This window comes from Xenopus tropicalis, chromosome 7 (assembly GCF_000004195.4).
Source record: "Xenopus tropicalis strain Nigerian chromosome 7, UCB_Xtro_10.0, whole genome shotgun sequence".
Classification (NCBI taxonomy): Eukaryota; Metazoa; Chordata; class Amphibia; order Anura; family Pipidae; genus Xenopus; species Xenopus tropicalis.
Window position 1 is genome coordinate 31,924,514 of NC_030683.2, and position 14,634 is coordinate 31,939,147.

The 14,634-nt window shown below is 40.5% G+C and overlaps 1 protein-coding gene across 5 annotated transcripts in view; it reads right to left on the bottom strand.

Moving 5' to 3' along the window:
- Positions 1-6,063: 6,063 nt before the first annotated feature.
- Positions 6,064-14,634, bottom strand: part of ldb1 (LIM domain binding 1) — a 124,247-nt gene continuing 115,676 nt past the window's right edge. Inside the window, exons 7-11 of one of the 5 annotated variants that reach the window (XM_031904963.1) lie at positions 12,725-12,847; positions 12,414-12,497; positions 12,143-12,266; positions 11,910-12,052; positions 6,064-8,927 (exon numbers count right to left, since the gene is read on the bottom strand). In XM_031904963.1, the coding sequence (XP_031760823.1) occupies positions 8,697-8,927; positions 11,910-12,052; positions 12,143-12,266; positions 12,414-12,497; positions 12,725-12,847 (705 nt within the window). In that variant the 3' untranslated portion in view covers positions 6,064-8,696. 5 annotated transcript variants of the gene reach the window in all.

Genomic DNA, 14,634 nt, shown 5'->3' on the forward strand with positions numbered 1-14,634 from the left:
CTGGCCAAATGGATCAACATCATCCTGGGTCTGGCCAGGCCTACCTTAGAATTAAATTGCAGGTAAAGCTTAGTCCCTATAGAAATGCCTAAATAAACACTAATATTAGTGATGAATCAGATGAAAGTGAGTGCAGGACTGACCAGGCCGGGAATGACGTAGTTGGCCAGCTTGGATATATTATATATGAACAAACAATCCCTGGGAGGGCATTTCTTTGTAGCTTAAGGGGCAACATCCCCCTCCCCATATGTAATAAAAGATACTAAGTTTGCTCAGGTGCAGAAACCCATAGCAACCAATACGATTTTTGCTTTGCAACAGGGGACCAGTAAATGCTTCCTGCTGGTTGGTTGCTATAGGTTACTGTACCTGGGCAAACTTAGAGGCAGATTTATCAAAATTCTCATAAATTAAGAAAGCACGAATGTTGACTTATTTATAAAAAAAACCTTGAAATCTTCATTTTTTGGAAGAATTTTTGTGCATTTACTAGGGATGCACCGAATCCTGGATTCGGTTTGGGATTTGGGCGGAATCCAGCCTTGTTTTGATGGGGTCGGTTTCAGCCAAATCCACGGTCCTGGCCGAACCGAATCCGGACCCTAACTAGCTAAAATTCGGAAAGGGTTACATTTTAGGGGGGGTATTTTTTAACCCTTGGATTTGGTTTGGGATTCGGCAGGATCTGGCAGGGTGGGTTCAGCCAAACCCAAAAAATGGGTTTGGTGAATCCCTAGCGTTTGGCAAAGAAAAATATAATGAAAACCTCTAAACCATGATTTAAATAGAGACTGTTACAATGTAGTGGCAGAACTATCTGCACCTTCTTTAAGTCGGCCCAAAGCTAAATTAGCAAAAATCATTATTAACAGTCTCTAATTATGAGGCTTTTTTGTGGCAGGGGGAACAACTAGTATTTGTTTTCCCTAGCGTTTGGCAAAGAAAAATATAATGAAAACCTCTAAACCATGATTTAAATAGAGACTGTTACAATGTGCCTAGGGCAGCTCCCATTGCCTTCTACATGATCTCTACATGAAATAATAAAACAGTGAACTGAATTCTTATTGAAAGCAAAACATTAATATTGGGTTTATTCAATGTTTAAATAATCTTTTACTAGACTTAAGGTATGGAGATCCAAATTACAGAAAGATCCCTTATCCGGAAAACCCCAGGTCCCGAGCATTCTGGATAATGGGTCCCATACCTATATAGGCCACAAGAGATCAAAGCAACTTTTTTCATTTTAGAATGTTTATTATATGAGATGTATATACCTATTAACTTCATATCTTTATAGAAAAAGCCCTACACCTAGTGCTGACTGAAGTTGCGCGCTTTACAATTCCATGTCTCACATAAGAGAGTTTAGTTTTACTGGTCCTCATAAAAATGAGTTAACCTTTAGAATTAGGAATATTATAGCACTTTCTTTCAAGTACATAAAATGTATAAGTAAAGTAAAGGAAGAGTAGTGGCAGAACTATCTGCACCTTCTTTAAGTCGGCCCAAAGCTAAATTAGCAAAAATCATTATTAACAGTCTCTAATTATGAGGCTTTTTTGTGGCAGGGGGAACAACTAGTATTTGTTTTCCAATATTAGTGGTTTAGGCCACCTGGCTGATTGGTCGGGTCTTATCCTTGTTCCATTGCTTCCTTGTATGACCCCACACTGAGAGGGTCTGACCTGCCCTGGGCAACAGCAGAGACATAGGAGCAGGGGCATGGGGTTCATAAATGTCCCGTATTGTACACTGGAGAAGTGGTCAGTCCTGTAGACGACATCAGGACCACAATCCTCACAGAGAAAAAAGATAAGAAACATTCACACATAGGAAACCACCTACTGTTTATTGTACAATATATAAAGTAACCAATCAAAAGGAGGACATCGGAACAGTGGTGCCAAGTAATGGGTTGAAGGAGGAATACAATGATTCAAAAGGACAGTGTGAAACTAAAAATGTACTTTTTTAATAAGAACCATAAATGACTTAGTGGCACAAACAACGCGATGGAAAGTTCTTGGAGTGCAACCATGTTGGCAACGTTTACAGGGCATTTGGGGAGTTGTGTCACCATTCCACAGAGGAGCAGAACCTGGGGGGGGGCTGAGGGCTATTGTTCCTTGTATTTATTTAAATTGTACCTTTGGGTAACAAAAAAATATATATAGTACACACACATTTTTATATACATATATATACTACAAGCCTACTCCTTAGCTCTGAGACTTTGCCATTCCCTCTAGAGACCCAAGTTACTTCTTTGTACATATGTGTGAAATGAATGTCCGTGTAAATCAGCCAAGGTGGGGGGGAAGAGAAGTGAAAACAAGATGTTAGGAGCATAAAAGGAATGGGGTTTTAGCGTTACCATTAACTGCGGGTATATATAACCTTTCCTTCCTACAGCTGAAGCACAGGTAGGGGTACTTGAGGCTGTAACACATGGAGTAGGTACAACAATATGGGGTAAGACAGAAACACAAGCAACAAGGTTTGGGCCAGAAACTCTTCATTATCTTTATGATTCTGAATTATATTTCCAAACCAGGGGGATAATGTCCAGTAATCAGACAAGGTTTTACTCTCCTCAGGGCCGATTACAGAGGCTAATCCATATTCTTCCCATTGCTATCAGCAATCAAGGCTCAACATGTGCCATAAGCCTAATGTCGATTATAGCAAGCCCAGCGCTAATCACTGATACCTATTCACTGCCTCAGTGAATGTCTCACTTAGTTAGTCGGCCACGATAGATCTCTACTAGCGCAGACGACTAACTGCTCCGAAATGGCTTTCCACCGGCAACAATAGGAGTTGGTGGAAAGGCCAACGCATCACTTTGGCTGTCCGAAATCACGCAAAGTTGCCTGCAGGAGGAAACTTCACACAACCTCAGAAGGACTATGCGATGCGTTGGGCTTTCCACCTGCGACTCCTATTGTTGCCGGTGGAAATGCATTTTGGAATGGTTGGTTACCCGCGGTAGCAGATATCTATCACAGATGACTCGCTCCGTGGGTCCTTTACCTTACCTTGACAGTGAAAAAAAACCCAATTCTGGTGATTCTTATAGGGCCAGGAAATGTATATGCAAACGGTGGCATAACTACTGGACCCCACAGCAACTTCAATTTAGGCCGCCAAAACATTGGTAAGTTGACCTATTGGTCATTACTAAGGACCTTTTTGCCCCCCCGCCCCGCAAACACAGGGTCTGCTTCCTCTGTAGTTACACCCCATTTGCAATAAAACATTTACATGCAGGTTTATTTAGCTGGCACAATTCCTTAAGAGCATGATACTTTCTTAAAAAAATAACTGTAGTTTTCAGGCAGGGCCTTAAGGGGGCAGGCTATAAATATATATTAGCTAAGAATCCAGTGGGTCTGAGCTTATAGCAAACGTAATGCAAACAGAAAGAATACTCATAACTGATTTTTACATGTTGTAAAACTTTTGAGCATATTGATTTGGTATTTCTTTCTTTTTATTTCAGATTCCAGTGACCCTCACACACACCCTATACTGCCCTTTGGGTACTGCAGACATTATGTTGGAGGGATTAGGAGGCAGAGATCTCGGGGCCAAATAAAGACTGCACAGTGGCCAGCAGCAAGACAGACCCCCAAGCGTTCACATGCACAGGAGAATCTCAATGCAGTCTAATGTAGTTTTGTCCAGATGGATTCCCACAAGAGATTGTATGGCCTAATAACTGCCCTCACACACCATAGCCTTCTATACATGACAATTTAATACAGTTCAACCTGAGCATAAACCTAGCATTTTTTGACCTACATATTTTGGAGCTGGTTAATGTATTGTGGCTTAGTGGTTAGCGCTGTTGTTATGTAGTGCTTGGGACCTATGTTTAATCCCAACCTGGGCACTGCCTGTTGTGTTTGCATGACCTCCTTGTGTCAATGTGGGGGACACGATGACAAACACATGTACACTGATTTTCCGTTGACGTGCTTCTTTAAAGGCTATAAAGGCCTTTCTATCCAAAGGGAAGCTATGGCCTAGGACAGGGCTGTCCAACTGGAAGACCGTGGGATGGGTTTGGCCCTCCAAAAGGTTTTTATGTCCCACAGTTTACTTAAAGGCTCCATAATCTGCCCACAATATGTAATAAGTTGAAGAGCACTGGCCTAGAACATAAGAGCTTACTACTACTAAACTTGCTCACTGACTGAGACTGAGGATGTGGCGCAGGCAGTTATAATGCAGGTATAATGGTGCTACTGCCTTGGTATGAGGTGACGTGCCAAGCCAACCACTGAAATCCATGTAGAAACCTCCCTTTTCCAAAAACCTGCCTGAAACATAGCTCTTCAAACTACATGGATAGCTGTTAGAAAATTAACCCAACCAGTGTTTGTAACAAAAATTTACTTAATAATACATGAAAATCACTCTGCAATTCTTCTGCATCTCCAAGAACCTTTATGCAAACCTCATTGAATTGATATAAAGACTGAGCCAAGTCACAGCCAATCACAACAATTTGTATAACCAACAGAATTAGATTTCCCTCCCTCTTGTCTGGGACATTCACTTGGTTTAGCAGAGGCAGAACGACCGATAATCCAAATATAATCCTGTGTATATATAATATTATTCCTATAATGGCCTTGGGAACTGGATGACCAAATGCTTGGTTGTTAAATCAAGAATTTTACGGCTCACAAGCCATTATGCCGGACAGATTTTGGCTAAAAACTAGGCCCACGTGACCAAGTCAGCCCACTGGCATCGTATAGGGCAAAAATTCAGCCTCCCCAGCAGATATCGATTGGAAACATTGATAAATCCTATTGGCTGAGGACCTTACCAGCACGAGACAATAAACCAAGGTACGTTTAAGGTGGCGGCCAGATTAGAAGTACATTACTTTTTTAACTGTTGGATTAATTACCTGAATACCATACACCACCCACTGACCCAGCTGACAGACCCAGAATTTACTGAAATAAAAATCCTGCATTTGTCAAAAATAATTTGTTTTGCTGAATGAGCAGCACAGTAAGATACAGCACCCCCCACCCCAAGACAGGGGGACAGACACCACCCACTGTTCCTATGTGATTGAAAAGGGTGGATAAGACAAGACTGCAGGGGGCACAGCTAGTTTGGGTTCCTGATAAGGTCGTGACTGCTGCCTCTGCGCAACAGTTATGTTTCCAAAAAATTGTGACTTTAACCCTGTGTGGTAATGACCCACATGGCATTGTCATTTACCCAGAAGCAGTAAACCATAGCAACCAATAATACATAAATAATATTTGCTTTTAAACAGGTGACCAGGAAATGCTACCTGCTGCCCCAACCTTTTTTAACCTGTGAGCAACATTTAAATATAAAAAAAAAGTTGGGGAGCAACACAAGCATGAAAAAAGTTCCTGGGGGTGACCAAAAAAGGCTGTAATTTGCTATTTTGTAGCCCCTATGTGGATTGTCAAACTACAGGAGGCTCTGTTGGGCAGTACCCATGGTCTTTATGCCTCCAAGTTAGAAATTCAAGAATGAAGACCTGCTTTGAAGCTACTGGGAGCAACATCAAAGGGGTTGGTAAGCAACATGCCACTCACTGGTTGGGTATCACTGCTATAGGTGATAGTGTAGGAATATTGCATCATTATGTTCTATTCAATAAAGTTTTTAGAACTTTTTAACCCGCTGTCCTGGGACTAGATAAGTGCGTGCCGATTGGTTTGAATTTCAGCAATATTGCTTAACCCTACAAGTGCATCATATTTAAACCTGCATTTTGGGCAGACTGGTTGTCTGTGGTAGCAAAGATTTATGGTGAGACTAATCTCCGGGTGGGACATAAGCCTAAGGGGCATAGCTTGTGTGTGAGGGAACAATTACAGAAACACCTTTTTCACCCAAGGGTGCTATTTACCAACTCCATGCAAGTAAACCAACCAGGGGCAAGAAGTATAGCCCCAGCTTGCCAATACTACCATGATTTTGCTTAAAATAAATCCAGTGGTTCCTGTCCATTCTGAATAGTATATACCCATGTTAATCAACAGGCCAACGTTTCATAAAACTGAAAATGTATTTGCATAACTGAATATAATACATTTCATGAAAAAAATAAGCAACAAAGGAGGAACGATAGATAAAAGCGACAATATAACAATGCAGAAGAGTAAATGCCCTTCTCTAGGGGACGCCACATTCACTTGGCACTTTGCTGCTGCCGTTTGGGAACAGACAAACCTTCCGACAGGTTATTATTCAATAAGCAATGAGCCAGCCCATCACTAGGAATAGGCTGTGTTCCTTTTCATTCCTTAGCTCCCAACAAGCCTTGTTTTGACCAATCTATAGTCATGTGGAAAGGTGTAGTGGACAGTGGAAATGTAATAAAGGAAATATTATCCCCCTTTTCAATGAAATGCTTAGTATGGGGATTAAACAGCTTGGGCTTCCAGAAGGGACACATAATAGAATACTTGCATTCCCCAATAATATATAAAACTTTAGATTTGCAAAAAAAAAAATCAGAAAACTGGTGACAATACACTGCCCCATGAATGCAGTAAGGTACTATGGGAAATCCCCTGCGGCCCACCCACTGCCCCTATATATAAAAGACATTTTGTTTTCTAATAATACAGTAAGACCAGAATTACACACGGCTTCTACTGAGCGAAAAATGTACAAGCACAAGTTATACAAACCGAGGCGAGAAACAGAACGTGGGAAGGAGAGAGAGAGAGAAGCACACACGTTGTACATTTAATAAAGAAATTAACCACTAAAAATAGTTCTTCTCTTCCACTGCTCGGAGGGAGGGGTTTTTACAAATAAATTCTGCAAAGTCTTTTTGTTTTCTTGGTTTGAAGCTTTTGGGACAGTATAAAATAAGATTGGAAAGAGATATATAATAAGCCAGTACAAAAATCAGGACAGCATTTTTTAACTTACTTTTTAATAATATTATTTAAAAACAAAAATAAAACAAAAACAAAACTGAAAGAAAAAAAAAAAAAAAAGAGAAATCTGGAGGAGGCACTGCGAACCAACAACTGCCGCCGGACATTAACCCCTTCTGCATTACAAGACAAGCGCTCTCAGGCCCTTACTCTATCCTCTGGCGCTGAATTGGAATCATATTGATAGGACTATGGGGAGAAGTTATAATATATACAGGTATGGGATCTGTTATCCAGAAACACATTCTCCATTATAAGCAAATAATAGAAACGTTAAAAAACAATTTCCATTTTCTCTGTAGTATTAAAACAGAACGTTGTACTTGATCCCAACTAAAATAATAAATCCTTATTGGAGGCAAAACAATCCTAATGGGTTTATGTAATGTTTGTATGATTTTTTTTTAGTAGACTTAAGGTATGGAGATCCAAATTACAAAAAGACATCCTGTCTTGAACACCCCAGCTTCCAAGCATTCTGGATAACAGGTCCCATACCTGTACCAGTTTAGAAAACTAACCTCCATTTGTAATAAAAGGCACTAAGTTTGCTTATGAGCAGTAACCCATAGCAACCAATAGGATGTTTTCTTTTAAACAGGTGACCAGTAAATGCTTCCTGGTGATTGGTTGCTATGGGTTACCGATCCTGGGTAAACTAAGTGCCCTTTATTACATAACCCTGAAAATGTTCTAAATAAGTATACTTGTTTCTTGCCACATTTTAAATTACATAAAAAAACAGAACATTCCGGAGGCTCATTTAGTAGCTTAGTTTTTTGTAGCTTAGTACAAAAAACTTGAAATATATTTAAATGTATAAAATATTTTGACTGCCAATTTCAGCAGTGTAGAAAGCAGGGAAAACATTCAGCCAATGAAAGCTTTCAATATCAAAAACTAAAAAAAAAAAAAGAAAGAATAAAATAGAATTAAGTAGGCTCTAATTATTGTTGCTATGCTTAATTAGAAACTTGATCAAACCCCCCATGTACACACACACCATCATCCATCCAGAAACGCCTAATGTTCCCCCATGTGAGAGAAGGCCTTCCCCAGCATGACCAGCTTTGCCCAAACAAGCAGCCACGTGCCATTGGTTCATGTTAGCGCAAAGGAGATGAAGTTGCTACCACACGATCAATGAGGAATCAAAGGACAGGAGGCGCCATTTTGAAATGTGAGTTACAGAGAGTATTGCTCTTGTCCTTGTACATTAAGAAAGTTCTATTGCCCAAATGAAAGGATACATAGAAGATTTGGGTGCCGGAGATCTCCAATAAAGTGCTAAGCCAGACAGACTGGTTGAGCTCATGCCCACTAGAGTATCTCTCACTAAATGTATGGCTTTGTCAGTGTTTGTCCCCCGGTTGGTTAATGTGGCTCCCCCCTCCCAGCCCATATACACATATTTATAGTGATAGAAACACACACACTGCTCTCTAAGAGACCCTAAAATGCTTCTGTTAAGATGGCAGCGCATGGTCCACAGTACCTCCTTTCCCATTTTGCTCTTACGCTAACCCCTCTTTTTAAAAAGGCAGGACCTATAGGGGTTACATTTAAAATGTCATTTATTTCAATTTACAGGTAGATACGTTTCAGCTCTTTTTTTTTCCTTTTTTTTTTTTTTGGAGACTTTACTTTTATTTAAAACATTTTGTTCCTCCACATCGGCCTGTTATACACATATATATATTTTTTCTTTTTTTGCCATTTTGTTTTTATTTTTTACTGTGAAGCCTGTGAAGTTGGGTTTTCGGATTTACTTTCTTGACTTGAGGGAGGTTTGCTGTTCCATGGGCTGTTGGCGCCTAGTGCTGGCGAGTTATTGAAGCTGTCCTCGTCATCAATTCCATTGGCGGCGTCAAACTGAGTGTTCTCCAGACGGGTTATGAGCCGTTCGTCTTCATCCCCGAATTCTCCTCCCATCAGGGTTGGTTCGCCCACCACCATTACATCCTGAAAGGGAAGAGTTCCAGAAACATAATCAAGGCAGAGGCGTGTCCCTTCCTTCCACTACTACGCGTGGTCAGAAGCGGCTTCTTGGAGCTCAAGGGGAAGCTGAGGCCTGCAAAAATGCATGCAATGTAAGGGATGCAGGGTTAAAGCCCTGGTCAAAACAAGGCCTGTCCATCATTACAAAAAAAAACATGTTTTTTTCTTTATTCAATCATTTTTATTTTTAAAATGTTTTGGCCAAAGCCAGAAATGATCCAGTTCTGATAATGGCCAGGCATTGTCAGTACTAGCTTGGTACGTCTGAATAAGCTGCAAATAAGTGGGCGTGCTCATTTCATAGCAACAAATATAAGGGAAGCTGCACCATGCTCACTGCTGCTTTGGTTCTTCTTTTAAAGGGAAACTATAACTAAATGCTGCTTTTATAAGTATATCATATATACATCTCTCATGCTCCCTATACATCATGTCTATTCCCTTTTAGACCTGTGACTATGGAAAAATGTATTTAGTTTGTCTAAAATGACTCATGAGGACTTCTTGGACTATCCTTCCTTCGTACAATACAGAAGGTGTAGATGAGCAATGTTTAATTTCCAACCATTTACCCAGGCACGTACTCTCAATTCTAATCACAAAATAATCCTTTGAAAGTGACCGACTTTATGGCAGGTTTAGGGTGCTGTTAAGCCTCATGACTTGCCCTAGATTATTCATGATTTGTCTTAGTAAAATGAATTAGGAAATATGGAATCTGTAGATTCAGACAAATGTCAGTCATTGTTTATTGGCCTGTTTATTTAGGCCTCTGTGTGCTGGAAATGCCAGGGCCTATTTTAAATATTAGATTAGAAAAACGATTAGGTTGCACTGGACACTGAGACATCTATGAAATACCCATAAAAACTATGTAAAGGACATGGAATGTGTGATTTTTAGGGTTTTCTTTACTCTCTAAAGGAATACTGTCATCATAATATAACAGACAGTAAAACTACAATTTTACATTTTTCAGGGGGCCAAGGAAAAACAAATGCGGGAAAACTTAAATCTGCCATTAGACTGCAAAATTGAGGTTTTATATTAATTTACTTTTACCTTAAAGCTAAAAATATTGCACAGTGTAGTTTGGAAAATACATTTACTGATTTAAAGGATATGTAAACCCTAAAAACATTGTCAAATTGTGCAAAGCACTCTGCTAAGCACATGTTTTAGGACTGCGAATACAATTAATTTGTTTAACAGCAGCACCACCTGGTGGTCATTTTGGCCAAGTGGCTACAGTCAGGAAAATACAACCCTTGTAAGGTATCTCTGCTTATTAGGAAGTTCAATTACAAGAGTCATCTGAAGTGTCTGTAGTTACTATTAATCATAGCAGCATCTCAACACATATATGACAAAAAATAAAAAAAAAGTGTGTGTAATTATTGTGTACATTATATGGTAACAGTAGCTCTAACTATCCTAATATTACAGCTACATTTATAGGGAGGTGACCATGATGTTAACAATTTAACTCATTTAAAATAAAATAAACTTGAACTGAGCATGCTCACTTTACTGCAGACTTTTATTTGAGAGATTGGCAAGTTTAGAATACTGGCAGTTAGCAGTACTAGCTGCAATTCTGACTTGGGCCATGACATGAAGTCCAAGAAGAGGACTGCCCTATCACACACTGCTGTCCTAACAAGCACATGTTCCATCTACACAGCAGAAAGGAGACCTACACTGACTGGCTAATATGCAGGAATAGGAAAGTGTCTCTCCCCATTGCTATGCTGACTTCCCTGGGACTAAGGCAGTCATTCACTACACAAGGATAGGTTATACCCCCAAAACAAGACTCACCGCAAATTTAAGTTCAATTATGGAGAAAACATTTGGCATATAGCTATCTAGTGACATCAACAGTCTTAGTTTTAGGAGGATTAAAGAGGATCCTATCCTTATATGCCTTTGTTTCCTAAGGGAAAGGAATTCTTTGCAACTGTACTAATAGAAAGAAAATCATATTTTGAATTTAAAGAAAAAAAAAAAAGTTTCCTGTAAGGCTGCTTAATCCATGGATGTAGTACAAGCTCTGTACAAATGTACTCCACTATCTGTGACTGGGCTGCTAAGGGGTTGTACATGGCTCAGTGCAATATGGAAGTACCTGGACATGGCTTTTTTGTACGTAGTAAGGAAGTGATCGATGCATGGGGAATTCATCACAATTTTATCTTGGGTAGTATGGCATCAGAGAGGCTATGCCTGGATATGGCCATTTTCTCTATGTGAAATTATGGGGGAAGCATCACTGGACATATGGTACATTTTTCGTCAGGGTGAATAGCATTCAAAGAGGGGGGGGGCATAGCAGTAGAGGATATATGGTCCCAGTGCCATACTCCAGTAGCAGGAGAGGAGTGGGATCTCTTCCCACTGTCCTATGGCAGTAGCAGGAAGGGATATATAGCCATTTTCCCATTGCCCTACAGCAGTAGCAGGAGCAAGTATCCAGTGCCCTATGCCAGTAGCAGAAGAGGATATATTACCATTTTTATCCAGCACTCTATAGTAGGAGCTAGAGGAAACATATGGTAGTTTTTTTCCCAGTGCCCTACAGCAGTAGCAGGATTAAATACATAGCTGTTTCTCAGTACACTATGACAAAGCAAGACCGGCCGACATAGCCACTCTCTTAGCACTCTACTGCAGCAAAATAAGATAAATAGCAATATTTGTGACTGTTGATCCATACTTTTATGCAGGCTTTCAGGAAACACTTATTTGAGTTTTTGGTAATTTCAAGACGCCCCTAACAATCTGGGCAGCTATTAGCACAAGGTTTATCTTCTGTGTACCTACATATTCTATTCTAATTCTATTTAGCAGCCCAATCATATTGCAGCAGCGCCACACTATGGGGAGAGCTGATTTTAGATAGGGTTGAAGAAGAGAGTAAAATTAAAAGTGGATGCTTACAGGTACCTGGCTGGAGAGGGCGAAGGTACTGGCTGGGCTCTTCTTTTTGCTGTTGCTGTTATTTGTGTTGCCCCCTCCAGAACTCATGGTGCTGCCCCCGGACATTTTCCTTTTCCTGCGCTTGTTGGGGGCTTGCCTGGCTGGTTCAGCTGCAGGGTACAAAGAAAATTAGATTTAATCCTGACCCCCCAACCAGACTTTTCTCGCACAAATGTAAACTAGTCCACGCAATGACTTACCCGGAGGCGCCACCATTCGTTGCCATTTCTGAAAGAGACAAGTCTTGAGACAGTCCCGAGGACTTAAACTGTAAGTCTTGTGTCTGGACATAAGCTCCTGCATGGGCTCTAGGATGACACATAGCTGCGGGGGGAGCAAAACAGATAATGTCAGCATTCAGTAAATGAGAGTCGTAACATATCAGCAACTCTTTGCTTGAACCAGTGTATTAATGTGCAGAGGATGGAGTCAGGAGACATGCCACTCTTATAAAAGCAAATATGCACTTACTCGGAGGTAGTTTAGCGTGGAGTTGGAAAGTCCACATCTTGTAATGTTTTTAGACAACTGGTCCAACATTTGTGGGTCTTGGGCCTGAAAGAAAAGTCATATGTTACACATATTTATAGTGAATTGTGGAATTTCAGACAATCACCGATTCACTCAGTGTGTGCCTGGGATGACTTGTGTTCTTGTTTCACCATCTGTACATGGGACACTTGAGAACAAGAGCAGTACTGTACAAAGACTTCAGCTTTACATTCTCACATATGAATTATGTATCAGCACACAGTTTATAGCTTCTGATCAGCAGCACTTACATGCATGGCTAGAATACTCCGGGGAATGAGCTCTCGATGCTGTCTGATACTGAAGTGCCATGTTTTTATCCTCATCATATCGTCGAACATGAACTCCAGGTATAATCTGCCTTCTACGCATACCTGTCAAGATAAGCAATACCCGTCAGTAAAAGCCCCAAATATGTATGTCCATGCAACGTGCATTTCAGAAAACAAACCTGCACTGTACTTCTAGCATGATGTTACAGAGCAGGATTCCCAGAAGCCCTATGGCTAGTTTGCATAGGAGGAGATACGTGCTGCGCTGAGTTTACAGCAGAGTTGGGAGTTTAGTCCTCACACCATTGTGTTTAATGTAGGCACTCTCCGGTAACCAATATGCCGATCTTTAGCAGCCTATTAGTCTGTCTGTTGCATCATTTAAACTATGACCCTTAAGCTTGCCTAACTTCCATCTAGAGCCTGGACAATAGGCACCTTGGGCACATTTCCTGTGTAAGGGAGTAAAATTACAACAATGGGTGGATAAAAATCACTGGGGTCCCCTGTGGCAGGAACCCATAGCCCAGTTCATAATGGCAATAGCACAAGTAGTAATTCTGTGTGTTTAGTCGATTTGCAAATGGTCTTCATGTAGGTTTTAAACTATTTATCTTTTAAGTTTGCCTTTTAAAAATGTATCTGGTTATCGCAGAACTGACTCCAGCGGCAAGAAAATGGATTAATCCTAAAGCTAGATTTTTATTGTTATTACATTAACATTTATTTATAAAGCGCCAACATATTCCGCAGCGCTGTACAATAAGTGGGTTACATACATGGACATACAGAGTAACATATAAAGCAATCAATAACCGATACAAGAGGTGAAGAGAGCCCTGCCCAAAAGAGCTTACAATCTACAAGGAGAAAGGGTTGAGACAAGGTGTGATCATCTAAGTTCTCTATCTGACCTTTTTCATTGTCATTTTCCCGTCTGCCATTTAAACCACTGCATGGTTGCTAAGGTAACTATGACCCCTAGCATCCAGATAAAAGATTACATTTCCCACTGCAGAGCTGAGAAACGTTAACCAGAAAGCGTAACTGCAATTCCCTAGACTACATCAGCTCATGGACCTTCCCTTATAGTTACATTAAGGGTAAACACAGAGCTACTAGTAGCAGCTATTCTCAGAATTATCTATGGCAGGGTATTTTCTGGCATTTAGTAGCCTTGACAAGTAGCTGCTTCTAAGTAGCTCTGTGTGCCTTAAGCTGGCCATTCACGCACCGATAATATTGTACGAAACCCCGTTTCGTACGATATTCGGTGCGTGTATGGCAAGTCGGCAAGTCGACTAATATCGCAGGAGGCTGCTGATATCGGTCGACTCGCCGATCGGCCAGGTTAAAAGATTTTGATTGGGCACCATAAAAGGCTCCTGATCAAAATCTGCCTTCAGGGCTGAATCGGCAGAAGTAGGTAGAAATCCTATTGTTTCTACCTCCTTATCTGCCTTTTCTCTGCCATTTCAGCCCTGAATGGTTAGTGGCCGATTGTACGATCATCGGTCGCACGAAAGATCAGAAATCGCCACGTGTGTGGCCACCTTAATATGCAATTGTTCACTTTACTGTGTACACGTTAACCCTCCATTAATGCCTTTGTAGATATTTCAGCAAGTTTTCAGCATAGCATAATGGTTTCATGGTTATTATGATTAACAGCTAACACTAACAAGTTATGAAAAATATTCAGATGTAGTTACTGCCATCAATAACACATTAAACAAAAATAAGAAAAGTCCTGCAAATGTCAGGCAGATTTCATAAACTTGCCACTAGGTGTCAGTCTGGTAATTGTCACAGCACTAGCACACACTGTACTGTACTTACACTTTCCAGCACTCAAGAGTTGCTGCTGTGTAAATACTATTGATGAGACA